At 36.9% G+C, this 24,202-nt stretch overlaps 3 protein-coding genes across 3 annotated transcripts; 1 reads left to right on the forward strand and 2 right to left on the reverse strand.

Moving 5' to 3' along the window:
* The first annotated feature begins 227 nt into the window (after window positions 1–227).
* Window positions 228–9,376, forward strand: LOC149010262 (U3 containing 90S pre-ribosomal complex subunit). Its single transcript, XM_089163568.1, has 6 exons — window positions 228–590; window positions 3,024–3,216; window positions 3,400–3,472; window positions 4,352–4,401; window positions 7,294–7,407; window positions 7,512–9,376. Exons 1-6 carry the CDS (start codon window positions 299–301, stop codon window positions 7,636–7,638), a joined length of 849 nt encoding a protein of 282 aa, XP_089019694.1. The 5' UTR covers window positions 228–298; the 3' UTR covers window positions 7,639–9,376.
* Window positions 9,377–11,008: 1,632 nt separating this feature from the next.
* LOC149010263 (cytochrome b561 and DOMON domain-containing protein At3g25290-like) lies at window positions 11,009–13,143 on the reverse strand. The gene is made up of 3 exons (XM_089163907.1): window positions 12,371–13,143; window positions 11,969–12,223; window positions 11,009–11,594 (listed from the first exon to the last, which is right to left on the reverse strand). The coding sequence occupies exons 1-3, from the start codon at window positions 13,004–13,006 to the stop codon at window positions 11,307–11,309; spliced, it is 1,179 nt and encodes a 392-aa protein (XP_089020033.1). The 5' UTR covers window positions 13,007–13,143; the 3' UTR covers window positions 11,009–11,306.
* A 5,509-nt stretch (window positions 13,144–18,652) lies between these two features.
* LOC149010264 (protein NRT1/ PTR FAMILY 4.2-like) lies at window positions 18,653–21,935 on the reverse strand. Its single transcript, XM_089160714.1, has 5 exons — window positions 21,854–21,935; window positions 20,448–20,665; window positions 19,773–20,177; window positions 19,588–19,679; window positions 18,653–19,400 (listed from the first exon to the last, which is right to left on the reverse strand). The coding sequence occupies exons 2-5, from the start codon at window positions 20,643–20,645 to the stop codon at window positions 18,653–18,655; spliced, it is 1,443 nt and encodes a 480-aa protein (XP_089016840.1). The 5' UTR covers window positions 20,646–20,665; window positions 21,854–21,935.
* Window positions 21,936–24,202: the final 2,267 nt, after the last annotated feature.

The raw sequence follows: 24,202 nt of genomic DNA on the forward strand, positions 1-24,202 counted from the left end.
ATTATTATTATTATTTTGGTAAGAAGCAATACTCCATTCATTGAATTTTTTGCAAATTTTTTTTTTTTGAATATAAATATTCAAAATCAAATCAGACGGATCGTCTTTCGGGTCAAGCCCAAATAACCGAAGTGGTAAAAGGGTTTTTTTTTTTTTTGGTAAGGCGGTTTGTAAATGGGTTTTTCGAGAAAAAAAAAGAAAGAAAAAGAGTTTAGTAAGAGAGGAGAGGGGAAAATTCAATCTCAGAGAAACGAAGGGGCACGCAGTGCAGTCACTCACTGGAGCAAAGGCTTCAAACATGGGGAGCGGTAAACCTAGTAAAGGCAAGAAGCAGCCCCGGCCCCGGAACGAGGGCGGCGGAGCTAGGAAGACCACCTCCTTCAAAAACCCTAACCGGATACCTCTTGGTCTTAACCGAGCAAAGAACAAGAAGACCGATAATGAGAAGACCAACAGTACCAAACAAACTAAAGTTTCTCCGATTCTTTCAAACAATGCTACTCCTTCTCAGCAGCTTAGCTTCTTTCTCGATTGTTACCAATCCGCTAATGGCTTAAAGCTTTCTTCCCTCGAGCTCGAAGCAATCAAAGGTTCTTTTCCTTCCCTTCTTTTACTTTTCTTTTCTTCTCAATATTAAGGTCTCTGTACAATAAGGATAGAGCCCATGAAATACATACATCTGCCGCTGCTTGGAAAATGGAAACTACTTACTTTCCATGACTTTTTTAGGCTCAGAGGATTCCAACAATGTATCTGTTACTATCTGAGAAATTTCACTAGAACTTCAGATTTCATTTTTCTCATTAAGTTGGTTATCTGTTACTATCTGAGAAGATTCACGAAAACTTCAGATTTCATTTTTCTCATTAAGTTGGTATCTTATATTGACTCATAGCAAGTTTGCACTGTTGGGTTCGTCAGTTCATGTAAGGGTTGTCTGTCTGTCCCTGTTCAATCAAGTTTCGTATGTAAATTGGTCTAAAACAAACCCCTACCCTTCTCAGTGGTTTTAAAGATTGTTCTCAGACAAATTTTTGGTGATTTAATCCAGAGAAACATGGTTTTATTTCTGTAGTTATTGATGTATCAGAGTGTGATTATAAACAGTTAAAATAGTTATGTTTGAGTGTGATGTAGCACTGATTGACTTGGTGTTTAAATGGGAAGAGTGAGCAAACTTTAATCTGCACTTTCTGTGCTTCATATCACAAGTGAGAACTTTTCTTTTTTTGGATGACTGTCAAGCCTCAACTTAGTGAACTAATATTTTATGGACACAGTTTTAGGTATTGAATCCACAGGGTTTGCAGTAGCTTATGAGAAAGCATTATTGATACTGAAATTTGAATGGCTGTTTTAAGTTTTCAGTGTAGGATACAGTATCCTTATCCTATATTCTGGAGTAGCTTGATCAATGGCTATCAGCTTGCAGTTGGTCCTGTTGAGAATTGTCAGCCATCAGGGTTCTTAGTAGCTTATGTGGAACTAGTATTGCAAAACCTAGGTTGGGTGCTGTGTGTACTTCTCCAGCAGTATGTGTAGCTTGAAGTAGGCCCTGCATGAGTATCTATGTAGCTAAGCTTTATATGAGCCAATTTCCGAAGACTTGAATATGGATGTGAGTAGTAATGCTGCATGATAGCTTCACAGAAATGACTAGTGTATGGAAAGAAGATTGGTGGATGACCAATCTATTCGACAGGCCTACTATTTTACAAGCATGAACTTTTCTCTCAGATTGTTCCTGGAAAAAATAATGTAAGTCTCTTTTTTTTTAAACAATATATTCCTCAGGATCTGGTATGACAGTAATACCCAGAGTACTGTATTAGAACCATATCATGAATGATTAATAGAGAAATAAAAGAGACAGAAATAATTAGACTAGAAGCTTGGAGTTTTCTTCAATTAATATGGCTTAGGAAGTCACCTCCTTGTTTTTTGTGATGGGAACTGAGTTACTTCACTGACTAGCGTAGTCTTCCACTTTCTTGGCTTCAGATTTGTTTGGTATCTACCCAAGCACCAAGATACTAGGCAAGCAAGGAAATTTGATGGTTTGCTGGGTTCTGCACAGCACATTATCAGCCTTAGGTTGGTCTGGCTTTGAGCTGTAAAGAAAGATATCCAGTCTGGTTCAAGCTGGCTTTTCTGGCCAAGATAAATTTTAATACTTATATTGATGTGTTACATTATGAGTACTGATTACAATATGGTTTTGGGATATGTATTCCACCATTATCTTATGTATTAAATTGCCCACACATTATACTATTCAAAAGTTAACCTAGTTATCTTTGATTAGATTGGCTAATTTCTATGAATAATTTAAATACCATGTCATAGTACATAAGAATTACAGTTGTAGCAACATTTAACCCAAAAACTCAAGCTTTTAAGTAGGCTATAGTAGTGTATATTGATATATCCCCTTCCAACGTGCACATGCTGGCCCGCATGCTCTGTGCTGCACTTGAGACCATGGAACACAAAGCATCATGGCACAATAACACATAACACAAACTCATTACACTTGTGAAGGATTGACCACACAACTTCTTAGATCTAGAACAATGTTTCAACTGTGTATCCTAAAAGCTTGAGCATTTAAGTAAGGGCTATGACAATGATTATCAACATAAATAAACAGTTATCAAATTGTTTAATAAGTAATACATATTTGACATGTGAGTAAAACTGAAAAATTCTGTTAGTAACGTTGCATGGATATTCATGGAATAGATGTGCTCAATTTGTTCTGGGTTTAATATTGCTTGGGTCAAACTTTTAGCCCAAGCCTTATACACCATGAAAATAAAATGAATCTAAGCCTGGGCTAGCACATTAGGTCTAGAGGCTGCTACCATTTTGGCCTGGACCATAAATGTAGTCCCCTGTGAGTTGTTTATTCTTGATGATCATCAAGTTACATAGTATTTTTTTCCCCCATCGGTTGAAATGTGTAGATTTAGACGTATATATCATTTGATATTTGTTTATTTTGTGTGTGTTTGTGTATGAAGATACATGCATTCTGGAGCCATGTCAGGGCTTGGAGAAAAATGCTGAAACATTGAGCAAGCATGTAAAGGCTGCATTTGGAACATCATGGAAAGAAGTGCTTTGTGAAGGACAAATTGTAGGGGGCATTGATCCTGGAAGTCCAGCAGTTGTTGTTATCAGTACATCTGCCATAAGAGCATTGGAGCTTCTCAGGTCTTTGTAGATCTTTGTATGTTTGTATGTTTGAATTTTGAACTGTTAGAGAGAATAGGATTAGGAAGTCATTGGTACTCATATTATTTTGTACTTTTATAGGGTTTTTACTGGAACTAATGTCTAGTATCCATTGTTCTTTAGCTGCTGATTTACTAGGTTATTTATATTGCAAATCTGTAGGGGTTTAAGGCCATTGACTAATGAATGCTCGGGTGCAAAGCTATTCTCAAAACATATGAAGGTGGATGAACAGGTCATTTATCCGTCTTAACTCTTAATTTGATTTCTTTATGCATGCAATATCTGCATGATGCAATTTAGATTGTTGATAAAGCTGAGTTTGTATTTTGAGGTCACTTCAATTGTAATTTTTCTTATTCCTTGTCTGTTATGTTGTTTTTCTCTATTGTCTGATAACTAAATACCAAAAGTGTGAAGCATAACAAATGCAAGAAAAGTCAGAAGACCTAAACTGATACCCTTGGCTGCCTCAGTTTTCTCTTGCTTTACTTTATTGTCTGGAAAGTTAGCAGTTTCAATTTTTTTCTTCATTATTCTTTGCAACTAAATACCAAAAGCGTGAAGCATAACAAATGCAAGAAAAGTCAGAAGACCTAAACTGATACCCTTGGCTGCCTCAGTTTTTCTCTTGCTTTACTTTATTGTCTGGAAAGTTAGCAGTTTCAAGTCTTTTCTTCATTATTCTTTGCCTTGGAATTAAACTAAAATCCTTGTTCAATATTCCCCAGGTTAGTCTTCTGCGTAGTGCCATTGTGGCAGTTATAATGAGATCTAACCAACTATTGTTCAATTACAAGGGGCATTTTTCAATTAATATTATGAGTTACCCCTCAATTTTCCCCCCAGTGCAGGTGCTTTATCTGTGGCTATGTTTACTCTTTAAGCTTGTAGTGGGAAAGAGAACTTACATGGCATTTATATTTTGGTTTTAAATCATGGAGTTTTGCTTTTTGACCTTTTGTAAATATTCCCCTTTGTTTTTCTTGAATTGGCAATATATAAGATAATTGTTCCGTCGGGAAACAAAGAAAAAGAAAAAGAAAAAGAAAAAGAAGAATAAATGATTGCTCAACGAAAAGATCAATTTGATTTTAATATTTGGCTGATGCAGGTTTCCATGTTAAAGAACCGTGTCAATGTTGCTAGCGGTACACCAAGCAGGTGAGATACATCTTTGTCATACCATTGAAGGGTTGACATGATTTTTGGTCCTTGAGAGTGTGTTCAGTTGCAAGACTCGCTTTTTTCTAATTGAGTTGAGCATATTGCATTTATACAGTATAATTTCTGTAATGTTGTGCTTTTTATCACCGTTGGCATCTGACTGTGCAGCAGTAAATGGGGAAAATTGTCTATAGCTTGATTATTGCACATTTGCTGTGTGGCTGTACCATGTCCGGTACTTGTTGTTTGGTTTATTTGTCTCTTCAAGTTTGGTTTACCTTAGTATGTCTGCTCTATTGCCAAAATAAGTCTCCTTTATTTTCTGATGTGATGGTCAGAAATTAATCCCTTCTCCGGAAACTATTTCTGCTGTTTGAACTCTAATATCTACTTGTTGATATCTGTAACCTCGCAAACTAAGATATATCAGTTCGTCTTTCTCTGGCTAAATCCTCATACACGATCAAACTCAAAATTATATATGTAGTGTCATCATATGTCTCATGGCATCGTATTATATTGAGTTTCTCACTATAACTGCAGTGTAATCAGAATATTTGAGTGAATACATATAGGCAAACCTGTTGCAAAGGCTTCCTGACATGCAGAGTCCAGGGAGGCAATTTGAGGGAATATATATTCTAGAGACATCTAAACTAATCTCAGGTGGTTAATTAGTTTAGGAAGTAACTGAAGATTTCAGATGTCCATCTTCAATGGTAGGGCTGTGAGCTTGTAATGAGGGATGGAGTAGAGAAGAAAGAAGGATAAAGAAGATAGGGAAAAGCAGGGGAAACTTGAGAAGCATTAGACTTGAAGAAGGGGAAGAAGAGAGGGGAGAGAGAGGGGGTGGGGCGGCGTTGCAAACGCCCGATGCTAAAGCTTCAATTTATCTTTTCTTTTTGTCTCTCCAAAAGTATTCTCTTTCTTTATCGCAATGTAAGGGCCTATTTATAGCTCGACTAAAGCTTTACAAGAAATAGAAATTTAGTAGATTGAAAATAGAGACTAATATATTAGGCTGTTTTTGGTATCAATTATCATTCTCAATTATGAGGTTTTTTCATTATTTTAAGTTGTTTGGCATCTATTATCAGTTTTATTTTTACTTAAAATAATAGAAAAACTTCCAAAATCCATAATGAACTTTTTATCTATTATGAATTATGGTGAGAATTTCATTCTCTTCATTTATGCACAAGTTTACTTAAAAATTTATGGTTAAGATGAGGGTAAAATAGTCAATACACATTTTTTTAATAAAATCATACTTTTCCATCTTTTATCACTTGCTCACTGTTAGTTACTAACAATTTTTTATTTAGACACCAAACTTATTTTTCATTCCATAATTTATTTTTGACAAAATTCACCAAACCATTTTTCATTCTTGACCAATAATGAATTCTTGTACGTATTTCTTTTAAATAGGCATAATAGAGAATGAGAATTGATACCAAAAAGAGCCTTAGTAACTAGTGACAATAGAATCTTATGGAAATAAAAACTAATTAAAATTAGAAACTACTAGGCTTTATTTCAGCCACATAAATAACTGAAATAAAAGCTAAGCTAAGGTCCTAAATCTCCAAGAATAAAATCTTCATAAAGTTTGATTTTGGGCCCCCACAAAATCCTCTATGAATATTCCCAATATGCCAAAAAATGAGCTGTGACACTGTCCACATCAACAGTATTTTGGCCTTTTAAAAACCATCTGACCTGAATGGCTAGTTTGGCTTGCCTAGTACATTGGTTGTTCACTTGGCCTGGTTCCATGCTGGTTGTCTTGCATTGGTCTGAACCATCAAGTCAGTTGGTTAATATGTGTAGCTTGAAAGCAATTTGTAACCAGTACATAATCCATTACGATACTCAGAAGTTGTTATATTAAGAACATTTTGATTTATTCTGGATACAAATAAAAGTTAGTAGCTGTGGTAGTGGATAAGAAGGCAGAGGAGTTCAAGGGTGAGATGGGAACTTAATTGGGACCCGCAAACCTTAAACCTAGATCAGGTGCCAGGCTTAAATTTGGATTGACACGTAGATCAGATTAGGTGAAGTTGAATAACCAGCCAGCATTTATTAGGCGAAAAATCTGGTTGCATCAGTTCTAAAGTATGCTAATATTTACAAATGACCGTTATGATTGGCCTGCTACTGGGTGGTGGCTTGAACAGAGCCTGGCTTCTGGCGTTTTGCTAAGCAAAGTTAGTAAGGATAGGGTTAGGGTGGCATCCATGGTGTCAGTTGACAGGATCTGGTTTTCTGTTTGGAAAACAGCAGCAGGTTGATTAAGTGAGAGAGAAACTTGTATGCTGATAACTAGGCCCAAACAAGGAAAAAGGAATTAAGGGACAGAACTAGGGATGGGTTTTGATCTGACCTGTTAGTGACTGAAATAACACTGGAATAGGAGGGGGAATAAGAAAAAGGCAAAATAACACACAGTAGTTGTAGGTGATGTAGTGAACTTGTCCAATTGCCTCCGATGACTATTTAGGTCCATGGGTGGGTTTTAAAGGCCTTGGGATCTTTTTTTTTTTGGGGGGGGGGGGAGGGTTTGGTGGATCTGGGGGTGTTTGTCAATGTCAGTGCATGAGATGATAAGCTAAGGCTATGGCAATATATTTCCCCTGTTCCTGTAAATAGCAAAATGGGTGAGAAAAAAAGGAGGATAAAAGCTGCTATGAAAGAATACTATAAACAATAATTGAAAGAACATGTCTAACTGCCAGTGGATCATATGCTTACAATAGGAGATCTGGTACTTGCAACAATTTGGCAGTGCTTTTGCTCTTCAATGCTTCTTCTATATGTTTGCCTTTTTATTTTTTTCCTTTCTCAGACATTCTGTTTTGACTCTTCTCTCATTTTTGGTTCCAGGATTAAGAAGTTGATCGACATAGAAGCATTAGGGCTTTCACGTTTAGCGCTGATTGTGCTTGACATGCATACGGATGCCAAGGGATATTCCTTGTTTACTCTTCCACAAGTCAGGTTCAACACTGAAACCCCCTATATCTCTGTTGCGTTGCTTAGTTCCTGAGAGAATGTATTCCTTGGACTGTGTGTATAACAATTCCCACTCACTTATTTTTCAGTGTTGAGTTCTGGGACCTATATAAGACTACTTTTCACCAGCGAGTGGTCCAGGGTGATTTACGTATCTCTCTTTATGGCCCAATACCAGTGAGCGCTAAGGTGACAAACGGAGTTTCAGATGAATGAATCCAACATTGCAAAGGTACCAATTTTGTGCAATGGTATGGGTGTATCATATTGATAATTGATGTAGCAGAGCACACACTTTCATAATTTTTTCTGATCAATTAATTATATTTGGTTTGAGGTTTTCACTGTTGCTGTTCCCTTGGATACCATTGTCTTCAATGTTAGATGACTGTTAAATGCTTGTTGTGCCATGGAGGTGAAATGATGGTGATTTGTGCTGCATTTACCTTATTGGCTGCTGTCAGAGCCAAGTGAAAGACAGAGCCCAGTATGTAACTGCGTCATATATCATCTCCACTCCACAATAAAATTAGGTTATGGGCATGTAGTGTCCAGTATCTGGCCACGCATCCTAACGTTGAGATGATGGGGGCATCAACCATGTATTTAACTTAGATATCTGCTGCAATAATCTGAAGAACACTGGTTTTGCTCCACATCACAACTTCATTGGGCTCCACAGCAAGAATCTTTATCACTTCATATCTAAGCTTTCTCTCCTGATTAGTCGAGGTGTGCATGATCGACCTCTGTTTCAACCAAAAAACAAACAAAAGCTAACTGTTATTCGCAGCTGGCCATGAAGCCATGATTACTTTATAGCTTCTTCAGCTTTTTCTTTGGGTTCACCCTTTTTGGTTGAAGCTCGTTGCTGGTAAGTCTTTATATGGCTTTAAGACTTCTGAGTTGTTTTGAATCCGTCATTCACGTTGCTTTACTTGGGAAAAGTGGACATGGCCTTTTCCTTCTTGGTGAGATATGCTTTTGGAAATTATAGTTTGGGAAAAAGTGGACATGGCCTCCTTCTAAGTTTTTATCATTGATTTTATTGAGCCCTTCATTATAATTTTTGGATAAAATAAAACCCATTTCATATAGTGATATGACCCTTTTCATGGAGGACTTTAATTTGCATGGATGCTCGCAGCAATAATAGAGAGAAAGAACAATGGGAATTGGTCACTTTGTATGTAGTTGTCATTTTATGTCACACTTTCCCATTATTATTTCATTAATAATTGACACAGTTCTTGTAAGAGTAGTTCCCTTTCATATGATAAATGACCTTTTTCTTAGGAAATTACATATATATTTTCTTGGGTAATCCTTAAGAAACTATACTCATTCCATACGATAATGAGACTCTAGTTGACTATGTTTGGAAACCAGGAAGAGAAGAAAAATGGAATATGATTTCAATCTAATAAAATATGAAAATCATCTCGACTCATGTTGCTTTACTAAAGTTTAGGAGACATCCATTACAAATTTTCAAAAAAATTAAGAATGAGAGACATTATTATGTTAACTAGATAGATGAGTTGTTAGTTTCCACCATTGTATAGAGTGGAGGTAACATTGTAATTTTGACTCATATACTAATATGAAGATATTTTATGTATGACATATGTATCTTGTGCTTTCATCGCCAATGATGAAATACCATACTTGAACACTAATGGGGAAGAAAGAAAAATATTGATGTGATACTTCAAAATTTTATCATAATTTCGTAGTGCTACAAAAGATGGAAACCCTAATTTGTTTTTTCACAGTGGTGCCTCTAAAGGTGGAAATCTTCCAATCTTTTTGGTAAGCTGTCATGCCAAACCCATAAAAAGCTGGTGGTAGTTGCAGAGTGTCCAAAGTCCAAACATTATCATTGGGGCTTGTAATGCATTATACTCATTTCTTTGGATGCATGGTACCTTTTCCCCACACTGAATAACCTAACCCTGGCACTTTCACTTTCATAAACTTTAATTATCACTTCCCCCCCCCCCCCCCCCCCCTCCCCCAACACCTCTCATTCTATATTTGACATGGCTGAGGTTTTCCCTTCTTTAACAACTAACTATATATAGGGAATTAAATGGCTCAAGGAAGGAGAACCATTCTAATTCAGATCCTCTACTCTTAGTAATCTAGTATCTTAAAATTTCCTCTCATCGTTCACTTGGACACATATCATCCGGATCCGCCTAAGTCAAGTGGACTGTGAAAGCAAAATTTTGAAGGTACGGATAGAAAATCTCGACGAAAACCATGCGTTCAAACAAGAAAGAAAAGAAGGTTCTACAATATCTGTGTTTCAATAGAGTCGACAATAATTGACCGGTGGTTAAAGAGTAGTGGTCAAAGTGATTACCCTTAGACTTTAGCATGAGTACACTTTACCTGATATCTAGATCCATCTAATAATTAAACAAAAATTGAAGTATATGATCACTAATAAAAAAAATAATTGAAAAGAAGGCAAGGTGGAGGAGAGAGTTTATGTGAATGAATAAACTAATTAAGTAAATAATTTGATCAACTTTTTGAAAGAGAAGGGATGCATGGATGCGACATGCATAACTATTTAAGCAAATGATGCAATCTTAGTTTTCAAAGATGAGAAATTTTTTTTTTTTTGAATGGATGAGACATATTGCAAACCTTATACTCCATACAATCAAAATCAACACAATTAGTATATAAATCTTTTAGCTGATTTCTTAGTGTCTAGTTGCTTTTCAAATAAATCTCCTTAATTTTGATGAATATGTAAATCTATTCAAATGGTTAATTAATCTTGATGAAGGCAATCAATTCACTCTTCTCCTTTCACATACTAATGGTGTTGAATTATCAGTGCGCATGGATTCTCACAGAGAACCTCAATAATGAGATTAAGAGAAATGCATCTTTTGATGATGTTATCTACTGTGAACATCTAATGTTATTCTCTTCGTTTTTAAGTACCTCATAAGAAAGTGTTGAATCATTCCTCATAAAAATGAGATCTTTCCATCAGGATAATGAATCCTGTTAACTACCTCTGATTAAACCTTTTTCTGATTTTCTTTTCTTTTGTTTGGGCTACAGAACAGAAAGGTCTGGAAATAAATGGTGATCATAATCAAGAATCTTAATTAAAAAAAGACCCATTAAGGTGTTGTTATCCATCCAATTATCTTTATTTGTCGCATTCACCCACCCATCCACCCACCAGGAAAACCCAGGTCAAGGACACATTTTGAAATCAAGTGGAAAATGAACTTGGGGTCCTCCTTCCCCTGTTTTTCATGGCCTCTGCTTCGTTGTAAACAAACCCATCATCCACGGGTCCTTCAAAAGAAATAAACAACCAATTTTGATTTCATTGATTCCCAGTAATTTAAGTGGTGGGGAATGCACTCCCCTTGTTGGGGTCCCACATAATGTTAATTAAAGCATCACAAAGACAACCCTTTCATTCAAATTAAGGCAATGACATTAAGATACTTAAATAATGTGATTATGTTTTGAGGTTGGACCTGCAACAAAATTGTTGGTGTCTACAATTGGGTCAGAATGTAAATTTAAGATAAACAAGAGGCCATGATTAATTTTCAAGAGACTGAATGCAATTTTATGTATTACAATATAAGCAAAAACCCCTAAACATACTAATATAAGATGGACAAATAACACAACTGAAACCTATTTGTATATACTTAAGGATCCAAAGGGACACCAACCGCAGAGTCTGCAACTAAACCAGTATACACAAGATGAACAAAAAAAGGGGTAGAAGAAGATGAACTCGTGTGAACAGTAATAAAAACCCATCTTCTAAACTAATATAATATCTGAAGATCAATTCTGCCAGAACAACAACAAACTGATCCAATTGTGAGCAGCTACTGCCTGCCATTGGCACCATCATATGGCTTGGTAGACTTGTTAGACTTCCTCTTCAGTACTATAGTCCATGTAATGGCTTCCAGCAGAACAGCACTTGCACCCAACACAAGGATCACAATAATATATGCTTTCTTCCACCCGTGAGCAGGATTCAACATATCGAAACCCTTAAACACGTTGATTATGCCAAGGATGATAATGGAGTAGCCAAGACTATGGTGGTAGACATTCCAGTACTTGCGGTACTTGTGCTCTTTCTTAGGTCTCAAGAACAATGCAAAAATCTACAAAATCAGCCAAAAACTTGTTTCCTCAGAAGTTGAAATCAGTATTGACTTGAGGGAAGGGGACATACAGGAAAAACAGCATTCAAGTGTGACATGCTATGCTTAACAATTGGCTAAGCTAACTGGGTATCAAATTATATTGGCCATGTTAACTTTGAAGCAAGCCAAAAGTCTGGTTCTTATGCTATATTATTCACACAGAATTAGTCAGTGAAGTCAAAGAAAAAGGACTGAGGTTGCCCTGTTTGCTATGTAAACATTAAGAGCAAAATAAGATTCGTAATCTATCAAAGACACAACCCAGGATGCAAAATCAATGAGCAGAGAAGAAATACCCAGCATCAGATAAACTGAAAAATAAGGATTATTACCTGCACAGTTGCAATACAGAAGAGGGCAATTCCAATATTCCTGTGGCCAGAGTACACTATTCCCTGTGATTCACTCCCAAGCTTAAGACCAGTTGCCCAACCAGCAACACCAACCACATAACCAGAGAACTGGCAGGTCACATGAAGATAAAACCAAGCAGGATCTGCAGACTCAAATGTCCTTAGGTACCTTGCAATAATGGCTCCAAAGGGAAACAAAATCCCCCAACTGACAGCATTCAATATTCCATGAATCTGATAGGAACCACAACCAACTACTTAGTCAAGCTCTGATAGAAAGTATGCTTCAAGAAAATTGCAACCCAGATGCTAAAGAAGGAAAGAAAATGAAATGAAATGAACACCAACTAAACAAGCACAAATCGACCAAATTGTACTCACATTTTTTTTCTTAAGGCTATCATTTCCTCCAGACGTGGATCCGCTCTCCCCTTTCAACAGATCAAGGGTTTCCTTGGAGTTCAAATTTGGAGTCTGCATATCATGAATGGTAGGAACTCCATTCGAAACAGCACCCCCAATCTGCCAAACCTGATTAACCGTCGTCATCTCCTTAGGTAATCCAATGGTTGCGAAGATCGTCATCATCCCATCTGAGTACTCAGCTTGCGTATCCCAAACCTCATAATCAATTTTAGAGGGAGCGATCGATTTGTAAGAGGTTATATTGAAGGTGTTCACTGTCATACTGCCATCCAACTTGTAAGCAATCAAAGCTTGAGACCCAAGCATGGAGAGTGCCGTAGGATTGATAGCCCAAGCAACCCATCCATCAGTTTTAGCAGGGGTAGCTAAGAAAGCTATCTTCAGAGAAGAGTTTGAAGAATCATAGGTCCAGTGAAGGTAAGAGCTCAACTGTGGAAGATCATTACAGTGGTCATACAGTCTGTTGCTAGTGAACTGCTGTGATGAACAGGTGAGAGAGTTGGAAAGGTTGATTTGCAGCAGAAATAAAATCAAAACAAACCCTAAAACCAAAAACCCAGATGAAGAAGAAGAAGAAAGTGGAGAAGCCATTAATGGGTTTGGTCTGAGAATCCTGGTTTCACGGTGACGACGCGTAAAGCAGATGGTAGTGTTGCTGCTTTAACACACCACTCTTTTTCAGTTTGTGGAACCACTAACCCTTCCTATTTCAAGCGTGAAGTTTTTCTTTTTTCGGAATTTATTTGTATATTATAATTTTAGCTGAATTTATGGAACTCTCAGAATCCTGACAAACAAGAGAAACGACATTGTAAATTGTTTGTGAAAAGGAAAAAACAAAAGAGAGAGAAAAAGGGTATTCATCGTTAATTGATAACTAATTAAGATTATGACTTGAGTAATACAGTTGCCATGAAACGTGATGATTGAGGAGCTCACGCGCTGGATGTGATAAAATTCCGGGAATAAACTAAGGCAGCTGACAGGCGTAGCTTTTTGGCCTTTAGATTGGTATAATTTTGTATACAAATTTGGAAAGTTGTATTATTTTAAATTTTTTGTAGGGGAGTTTTAAATTATAGAAACAACCCTGCAAAGTATCTCACTTCAACCAGTAAATGGATTGGATTTGGCTCGGATACATAGTATCCGAATCTAAATCCGATTAACAAAACCACTATCAGAATTTGAATCCAAAACTTTATTGGATATTCTGCAATAATTCAATCCAATAGCTATCCGATTATTGATCGGTGATTATCATTTTTTTTTCGATTTACAATTTCGGACTATCAGTTTGCAAATACGATTATCAATTATTTTTTAGAGAAAAGGGTTAAAAATTATTTTTTAGAGAAAAGTGTTAAAAATTATTTTGTAGAGAAAAGTGTTTAACCTTTACTCTAATCGGACAATTTTTTATTTCTGATTATCCAGTTGTTGATTATTAGTATTTGATTATCTTCCATTTTCAGAGAAGAAAATGTTGAATACTTTACTCTATCCAGATCAATTTTTATTCGGATATTCTCCAATCCGAAAAGCAATTATCCAAATCCGAGTCCGATTTCTTAACGATCGAATATGGATATTCAGTAAGGAAAAAAAAAATTTCTACCAAAAAAAAAAAGTAAGAAAAAATTCAGATATGGACACCCTTAAACGAATACGAATGTGAATTGGAAGACAAATTTCAACTATCCATTTCCAGGTTTTCTCTCACTTGCACTCTCATATCCCATGCAAACATGTCTAGCTTGAGTTGGTTTTAACTTCTCATCGAATCTCTTCCATTGAAATCCATTTGTTTTTTCTTGTCAAACATAAATTTATTCATTTGATGAGGAGCACTTGGTTGATTTACAAAGCTTAATCAACTACGGAGTATAAACTATTAATCTGTCATTTAGACAAGCTTTCTTGATTAGGGAATCGACTATTATGTTAGATTCTCTAGAGATTAAAAACAAAATTACATAAAGAAGGGATGTTTATCAGAACTATAATATCCCTATTTAAACCCCTTTACATAATTACCTTCCTATTTTCATGATTTCCTTAGAATTTTAGATTGCCATACATTTTGAGAAAATTTTCACTTTTCCTATATATTCATGACTTCCTTAGGTCGTTTGCCATTTCAACTCCATCTTCTTCTTCTGGCAATACTTTCTGCTCAAGTTAAAAGATTGTAGCTGAGAATAATGTGTGCCTCTGCGTTTATGTTAGTGAATGTATAATACTGAGATGAAAAAGCTTAAAATTCATTTCCTAATAAACGAAAGTTAAACAAAATGATAGTTGATCTACAGCAAGGAATAAAGATAACTGGAGGAAAAGAATTCAAAATAAAAGAAGAAAGCTGCAAATCTATAGCCGATACCACTGGTTAAAACACAACCGAATTGAAAATTTTCAACTTCTAGACCAACTAACCGAGGCAATTAATTTCAGAGTAAGCAAAAGACGACTCCAGACAATTGCATAAATCTTACACAAGTGGCAACAATGGTCTAGAGGGAGCAGGAGGCGGAAGGTTGTTATCCTTCAGAAGCGTCTGAGTTTGCGATGGTGGAGCAATAGATGAGGAAGAGAAACAATAATGAAGAAAAAAGCAATAGATATGGAAGAGACCATGGAAGAAAGCACTGAGAGGGAAGAATATGGAGTTGAAATGGCAAACGATGAGAAGATTTTCAGATGGGTTTTCCCTTTTTTTCAGAAATGGGTGGGGTTGGCTAAACGGGTCATAAGCGTGGGTATTTTTCATATAAAACTCAGCTTTTTAATCTAAGCTGTTAATTAAAAATTTTACACGTGTATAACTGTAGTACTGCACTGCTGTGCACAGCAGAGAGATGTGCACAACGACCATTTTTTCCCCTAAAAAAAGAAACCAAAGTGGTTTATGAAAAGAAGAGAGGACGATCTCATATGATATAAATTTATAATATTTTGTGGAAAGCATAAATAAATGCTTACTTTAAAGAGTTTTAAAGACGAATTAATATTTTACCAAAAAAGCTAATTAATAAAAGAAAAAAAGGAAAAGGAAAAATAACTAAAATGGTTTATTTTTAATTTTTTATAATTTGTTTTTGGGTAATGAAACAAATAGCATTCAATTGTGTTAAGTCACACATCTAGCCAACCACAGCTTTAGTACTGATTAGGAAGTCATGCATTTTGTCTCTTTAAGGACAAAATATGTGGTGATAATTAAATAAATAATTCACGAAAAACAGAAAGATAATTAAATAAATATTTGTCTCGTAAGAATACATTTTGAGACTACCGTGGTCCACACTCCACACTGCACTTCACACAAGAAATAGTAATGGAGACTTGGCGTCAACGAAGAAGACCGAAGTCTGAATTTTACCTCTCAACCCTCGACCATCCATTGACGGCTGTTGAGTTGCTCTCCATTTTCCAACTTGGAAAGAAGGGTATTTTCGTCCTTAGAAGAATCTGCACATCTTACGCTAGGATGATGAGTTGATTATGTCATACAAATCACCATCAACATAGTCTGAAGCAATTAAGGTTCAGAATTTCGGTCGATTTTGCCTGTTCATTAGCTAGCGAACCGGTGCAATTTTGCCTTGGTTTAAGCAGATTTCGACCCTAGGTATTTTTGGACCCAAATTTCGGGATTTTTATTTGCGGCAACTACTGCTGGATGCTGCTGATGGTCGTGATTTTTCCACGTCAGCAAAATTAAAATGAATAGTTGAAATTCAAACAAAGAGGGTTTGTGTAAATGTTAATTATTATTTTTTACATTTTAAGGGATTAAATTTTATTAATTTACAAACTCAAGTCCCTCATTCAACCGATATCCAAAACCCTCTCTCTCATTTTGTCTTCTCACACTGACACTATTTGGGAGCACAATTCCAAGAAACCAGGGCACTTCGCTCCGGTGACATAATCCCATCACCAGTTGCCGTTGAAGCTGTATTTGCACTTCTTCAAACTGAGTAGATTTTGTTTTCATTTCAATTCTAGGTATTTCAGATTTGTTGTAATCCTCATAATAGTCCTGATATTGTGATTTTACTCTAGCAGTCTCACTAACGTAGAAGAAGAAGACGAACAGGGGGATGACAGAGATTCCAAATTGGGCTTTTGCATGGTTTCGGTTTTTGTTAGGGTAAATACAGGGGCGTTTATCTAACGGCACTATTGTCGGTTCTTCCACCATGGTCGACTGGAGAATGAACCCGGCTCATCTAGCTGGCTTATGCCGCCTCTCAGCCAGTGTTGCGGCTACCTCTTCCCTTGCCACCACCGCCACCAACACTTCCACTCCTGTCTGAGTCGATCTCGACTCTTTCACTTTCCTTGCAGTCAAGGTCCATCACCCACCTTCGAAGCTCTGGCATTCCAGTGACGGGGTTATGTCACCGGAGTGCCCTGGTTTCTCGGAATCATGCTTCCAAATAGCATCGGTGTGGGTAGACAAATGAGAGAGATGGGGGGTTTTGGGTATTGGGTGAATGAGGGACTTGAGTTTGTAAATCAATAAAATTTAATTCCTTAAAATATTTTTTAAAAAATCAATATTTACACATAAACCCTCCTTGTTTGAATCTCAACTATTCATTCAAATTTTGCTGACGTGGTGAAATCACGGCCGTCGGAGGCACTACAGCATGCTGCTGCAACAAATAAAAATCCCAAATTTGGTGTATGTTCTAATTTGATGTCAATATTTGGTAAATTTGAATTATCTCCTATAAATTATTCTATGTAAATATTCTTTCCTAACCACATTTAATATGTTACCTTCTAAGGCCTAAATCATTTGGACATAATTGGAAAGATGATCCGTTGACCTTGAAAATTCAATTAGAAAATCCCTTCATAATTTAAATTTTTCCAATAATTTTTTTCATGTATATACTCTTCCCTTATCGCATTTGGCATGTTGCCTTTTGAGACATAAATCACTAGGATATAATTGATAAGATTACTCATTAATCATGAAGATTTTGTTACAAAATGTCTTCCAAATTTAAATTAATTTTAGAAATTATTCTATGTAGATTTTCCTCCCTAACTGTATTTGGTACATTTCCTGAAGATTCCGCTATACAATCACGGGAGAAATCGCCTAAAAATTGCGCGAAATCACTAAAATACCTCAAAAAATAGAGATTTTGCCGATATTTCGGTCGATTCGGCAATATCTCTCCAAATATTGCCGAAATTGTGCAATCTCGAATATCACCACGTGTTTTGGGAAAAATTGTTCCATGGTCAGAAACGAAGTTTAAAAAATCGCTTTGTGTCACCGTATCGGTGGCTGAAACACCACCAACACGACGACATATCGCAATATGTTTGGCGACATTTGGAGGGGTGTCGATGAAAAATCGACCCCCATTTTCGAAGTGTATTCGAAGTCATTTTAGTCTAAATTTTGTTTGGTAGTTTAATTTGAGGTCAATAAACACACTGAGAGCGTTATTTTGACTTAAAACATCATCTAAACCATTATTCTTAATTGACACATACGGTTGTATGCGGGTGAAACTAAAAGTCTAGAAAACTTGTGGATTTGTATGAAATCCTGTTTGAGTGACACAAATAGTATAATAGTTAGCATTAACGAAGCAAGGGATCCACATCCTTTGTAATTTCTTTCCCTACAATTTCTTCTTAGGATTGTGCCATGTGGCATTAAGTAATCCAACGATCACCCAATTCAACCTAAATTTGAATTTTATTTAAACTCTAGTTTGAATTGGGTGACCGTTGGATTACTTAATGCACATGACACAATCCTATGAAGGAATTGTAAGGAATTATAGGGAAAAGAATTATAGGGAAAGGAATTATAGAGGATGTGAAGTAAGATGTACTCGTAAACGTAAAAGATCAGAGCAAAATAGGGTTAAAATACAAGAAACATGAGAGAGAAACGACATATCGGCGACATTAGTAATATATCGACAACATATCATCAACTTATTGTCAACCTAGTATCAGAGTGAGGAGTCATGTAGCCCCACTCCGACATGACGATATATTGCCAACACTTTGAACCATGATCAGAAGCCCATTTTTTGGAATTTTTTTATTAAACTATAAACTTATTTCTTAATTACATGATCATCAAAATACTACAATATTTCTTACAAAAAGAACAAATAAATAAAAGAAAAGAAGAAAAAAGGGTAAACAACACTAGAATATATCTAACTAGCTACTTATTTCAGCTACAAAACCTCAAAACCGTTTGGCCCAGTACAAATAGTTGAGAAAATTGAGAAAATTCAACACACAAAGGAAGGCAAAGAACTCGTCCAAACGGCTGTGATTCAAACCAGCCCCTCCCAGAATCTCTTTGCCGAAAGATTTCGTCACCGCGTTGACGATTGTGACGAGCACAGAACTCAGGAAGTAACCCATGGAGGTGGAGCACCAGGCCAATGCAGTACACATGCTTCTCATGCTTTCAGGTGCCTCGGAATAGAAGAACTCTAACATTCCACCAAGAGTGAGGAAGTCAGCGAAAGCAAGTAAAAGGAACTGAAACAAAAGCCAGTAGACCTTGAGCGTAACGTTATCATCCACAGCTGCTGAACGTCTCTTAGCTTCAACTATAGCAGCTATGGCCATTGCTACGGATGCCAAAATAAGCCCAAGACCGATTCTTCGCAGAGGTGCAAGTGGGCTCTTTTTCTGATCTGGGTACTTCTTAGCTAACTTCCCTGCGAAACGCTCTAAGATAGGGATGGTGGAGAGCATGATTATCAATGGAGGCACCACTAGAGATGGCGTCGGTATCTCGAAGTTACCAAACAATTTTTTATCCATGAGAATCCCTTGCTGAACAGTGAAGGTTTGAAGCTGAGCCAAGCAGCAATTCATCATGATTGTACTTCCAAAGATCGGAAGGAGGCCTAGGAATGTCTTGGTCTCTTCAATCTGGTATGGAGTTATAGCATCATCAGCTATGGCTTTATCTAAACACCTGCACTTCCACAGTAAAGACTTGGGTGTAAATCAACCTTCAATACTAGTGACATACAAACTGCAAATGTTACATACTTGACCAATGCACTGATCAAAAGCTACAAAGCTAGTGCCCATATATCAAAGCTTCAAATGTTATTTTGTTTGTCAAAGTTATGTCGCATAGAGAATAAGAGAAGGCTTGCCTAAACTTGTTCTTAGATCTCTCAGTGTTGCCAGTTTTAGTAATCGTCTCTTGGGGTTGTGCTTTCCAGTTCTGTGCTGTAGCCACAAAAACCTATGCAAAATGAAGAAAAAAAAATAAAGAATCCTCAGAGAACACTTGAGAAAATCTGGGCAAAAGAGATTATTAATTAGTGAAGAAGTCCACCTTAAAAACCCTGCTTAATGAACTCCCCCTTGGACGAGCATGTTTGTAAAATGGGAGTCCACCAGCAAAAACGCAGAGTGCGATGGTGAAGAGGATGATCCCAATCTTAAAACTCCATTTCCAACCTTCGTTATCTTCAACCCAAACCATAATAGTAGATGCTAGAATCCCACCTGTAGCTAAGGAAAAGAAGTACCAATTGAAGAAGGAATTCATGAGCCTCTTGTTGCTATGCTCAAGTTGGTCAGCTCCATAAGCAGGCAATGAAGACTTCACCCCACCCACCCCAGTGGCCATTGCATAGAGCCCACCGAATAGCAGAGCTGCTTCGGATGTGGATGGCCTTCTTCCCATGTCCGGTTGGAACCTTGTGTAATTAGCTTGGATTGTAAGCATGGCTATTCCCTGTGCCAATCAATAAAGTTAGAAATAATTGTTAGGGTTAAGGTTTAAGCACAAGTTTTACTTAAACATTACACTCTCAGTATCTAGTTTGTAATACCAAGATCTTGTTTCCAGCTAGTATTTATAGACCTAATTGGACATTTTTATAGCTTCCATTATACTCTCGGATCGTAACCACTTTGATGTCCATAACATAAATTGTGTATAACTCAAATACATCAACAATAATAATCTCACATCAGATATGAGTACATGAACTACTATACTTACCAGGAGCTCTATTATGCCAAAGAGGATGAAGGTCCAAAACCTTGGAAGGAAGGAATCTGAGATGAAACCACCAAAGATTGTGAGTAGGAAGGAGGTGCCCATAAAATTTGTGACCATGTTTGCAGCTTCAGCGATCGGATAATGCATTGAAGATGTGAAATATGAAACGAAGTTGGATGCATTTGATAGGAAAACCATGTTTTCCAATACCTCCACAACTGCATATAATCGTAGGGATGATAGAAGATTATGAGAAAAGAATTGAAATAGAAACTAGCTCTGATTTCTACTCAATTAAATGGCATTTATAAACTCCATATGAAATTTTTTTCAAAAAAATGCTATTATCCTATTTATTTTAATGACTTAATGAGAAACACATTTAGGGCCTGTTTGGTTACATGAATCCAAATATTTGAAATCTCTAGATTCATGAATGTGAGATTTATACCGGTTTGATTGTGAAAATCTTTGGATTCATGAAATCTACAGATTCATCTTTTAACACTAAAAATGTGAATCTGTAGATTTTGAGTATGAGGTAAAATCCAGAGATTTCACCCCATCTATAAAAGTACTAAACATTTGTGCATTCACAAAAATCACGTCGACCAAATTATTTTTTAGGATGAATCCACATATTTCATTCCACAACCAAACAGTTAATTTTATGAATTATGACTCCATGGATTTGAAATCTCTAAATATTTGAAATCTCCAAACTGATGTTACCAAACAAGCCCTTAGAATATTGTTATAAGTTTAGGGTTTTGGGGTTTTTAGGGTTACCACTGAGGAGTCAGGCTGTCCCCCCAATTCCTCCTCTCTCATAGTTAATCCAATATAAGTATGTTTTTAGTCACGGACAAGCCCATGTGTGAGGGTTGGGAGATGGGATGACAGGCAATTGGATTTGATCCTCTCCACCAAAACTGCCCGTGCCCCATCCCGCACACTTACAAAAGGTCTGACACAGGGCTTACCCATATCTGCCATGTGAGTGTCGAAGAATGGGAGCACGAGCAGTTTCGGTGGAAAAAATCTCCACACCACTGATGATTCAATAAAACTCGGACTAACTCAGACCTAGTCTAGTAATTAACTAAACCACAGGGTTGGTTAATCACAGTTTTAATAATAGGGAATCAGACCTGTAAATTAGCCTATTTAACTCGGAATGGGTTGTGAGTGATTCTCTCATTCCCACCGATTTGCATCTTAAAAAGAACGATTTTAACCAATGCTGTGCAATTCGGATCGGAATTGGCATGGACCCATTTGAATTCCCAGTTTTCCTGAAACCCTCACTTTTCACTCTAGAGAGAGAGAGAGAGATTTCCAGTTGCCCATATTAATTAATATATGCACAATATAAAATTAAAAAGAAATGAAAGGTGGAATATTACCGCAAATGAAAATAGCAGCTTTAACGCCACCGAGCCCTGTAGATTGGACCCTTCTACCTCTCCAATCAAAATTCTCATCCTTCTCATCGTTCCTCCCAAGTTCCTGCTTTGCCAGAAAAGAAAGATTGAACTACTACTGTAAGCAAACCCCTCTACAAACGCATAGATGATTTATATATCGTTCTCTAGCTCATATTTCCAGTTTAATTCAACCATTTTTGAGTTTACCCAAACAAAAAATCCACCAAATTAATTAAGGTCCTTTTTTTCATTTAGAAATTGCTAATCTAGCTAGCTGATACAATTTTCAACAAGTTATCAATGTTACCAAAACATGCAGGAAAGTTTGACAGGAAAAATAATGATATTATTAGATCTGAGAAGTTGTTCTTCTGTGTTAGATGTTAGAAATGATTTGAAGTGGGAAAAAGGTGAGAGAGAGAGAGAGAGTTTTAGAAGCCTACCATTACCAAAGCACCGAGTGGTTTTCACTCTCTGCGTTAGTAACTGAATCAAGGAAAGAAGAATTGAGACGAGGAAAGAGAAAGATGGTTCTCCCTGTTCAGATCTTCACGAGGAAAGCTCTTTATAATAAGATGGGCCGGATCCTAATCGTTTTTTTCTGTTTTTCTGTTCTTGATATGAAGGCAGAAGGTGTTGAATGGTTTTGGCTTTCCAGATTTAGCGAAAATTCGGAGGTAGGAGATAGGTTTTAAAACGTGTAACGAGGGTTCCCAGTTCAAGAAATCCAGACGATACTCACCATCCATGCAAATAATACTTTTCCAAACCTGGCAAACCCAGCAGGTGTGTGGTGTGTACTACTAATATGAACATTCAATTTTCGTAACTTGTACGTATCAGCATAAATACCTTTGCAACCATTGATTTCGTGCGTGCATGTCACAAAGTGACAAACGCTGAGCGCCATGACAGTTTTAACTTCGGATCAACTTCCCTAAGATCCTGGGATTTTGCTTGGGAATAGTGCCTACGTTGCACCAAGCAGCCAATGGTTAGATTTAAAATTTTATGCCTAGATTAAATCTTCACCGTTCATTATAAACACGTGCATATCAATTAGAGGTTAAAAGAAGAGAATAGTAGATGGAGATTCATTACCTTAACCAGAATCACAAAGAATAGAAGGGAAAATGTTCCAGATCACTAACAACATTTCGCCCACCTTCCAGCACGTTTCCACTGCCGCCTAATTGTCTAAAATAGCAGTCCCGAACATAATAATGCGTTAATAGGGCGAAGGATGCTATTTATAACGAACATGGGGCAAAATAGGGCATTTTCCTGCAAGCATAAACTGGCGGTCGCTTGGTTCAATCAACCGCCACTAGCAACCACCCCCTAGTATATTGCTATACAAGGGTGCTTTGCTCAAGGAGTTGAAACCCAAACACAACCTAGCCCTAAACAACACATGGGGGAGGTCTTACCTTCATTCCGGACATCTCCTGTGACATCCAGCCCAAACCTAGTCGGGAAACCTTATCTGTTTTGGGTGAAATAGGGTTTGTTTAATGTTGACTTTGAAGTTGGACCGTGATTTCAGTTTTACTATCTTTGAAAATCTTACGAAGCCATGTCAGACCTTTCCCTTAGGGTTGATCCAATGTCCCAAAATGAAGGATGAAGTTTTTGTGGGCCATCTCAGTAGAAGATATGGTGTTTGACCCAAAACCCATGGATATTGATGATGGTGTTTTCTTATGGAAACCTTATTTGATTTGGAGTTGAACTACTCATTTGTGAAGAAGAACTTGGTTGATGGGCCTAAAGCCTAGTTGGACATGGTTTGAAGACATCCCTCTGTACTAGGTAAGTAGTATAATGTGTTGAAAGAAGCCTATCCAAAAATATTGAAGTTAGGCCTATTAAATCCCTATTTTTGAACAAGCTGTCCAGGCAGGGGCAATTTGGAAAATTTCTATTTTGAAGGTTTTTAAAAGCTTTATTTCTTTGAATTTCGTGGTAACTATCCCACTATGTTTCTAAACCTCTAGATAGCGTGGGAAGGACCTTAGAACTTCCTTTTTGGCAACCAATCAACCACTAGGGGCAGTTTGGTCAGTTTGGTCAGTTTGGTGAAATCGTAGTAATTCTTGGACTCTTTGTGTTATTTAAAGGGGGGGGGGGAGGGAACTCCATGTTTTTCACTCTCAATTAGTTCTAAGCGTTTGGAGAATGTGGGAAGAGCCCTAGAACCTCTACTCCAAAGCCAAGGAAGATCCTCAAGCATCTGTTCAGGTTTCTTCATCGGTTTCTCTTCTAAAAGGTTAGTATTCAATTCGTTTCTTATTTAATTCATTCTTTCTTCTCTACTTATGATCTTCT

This window comes from Hakea prostrata, chromosome 7, assembly GCF_041222555.1.
Source record: "Hakea prostrata isolate BN-2017 chromosome 7, UWA_Hpros_2, whole genome shotgun sequence".
NCBI lineage: Eukaryota > Viridiplantae > Streptophyta > Magnoliopsida > Proteales > Proteaceae > Hakea > Hakea prostrata.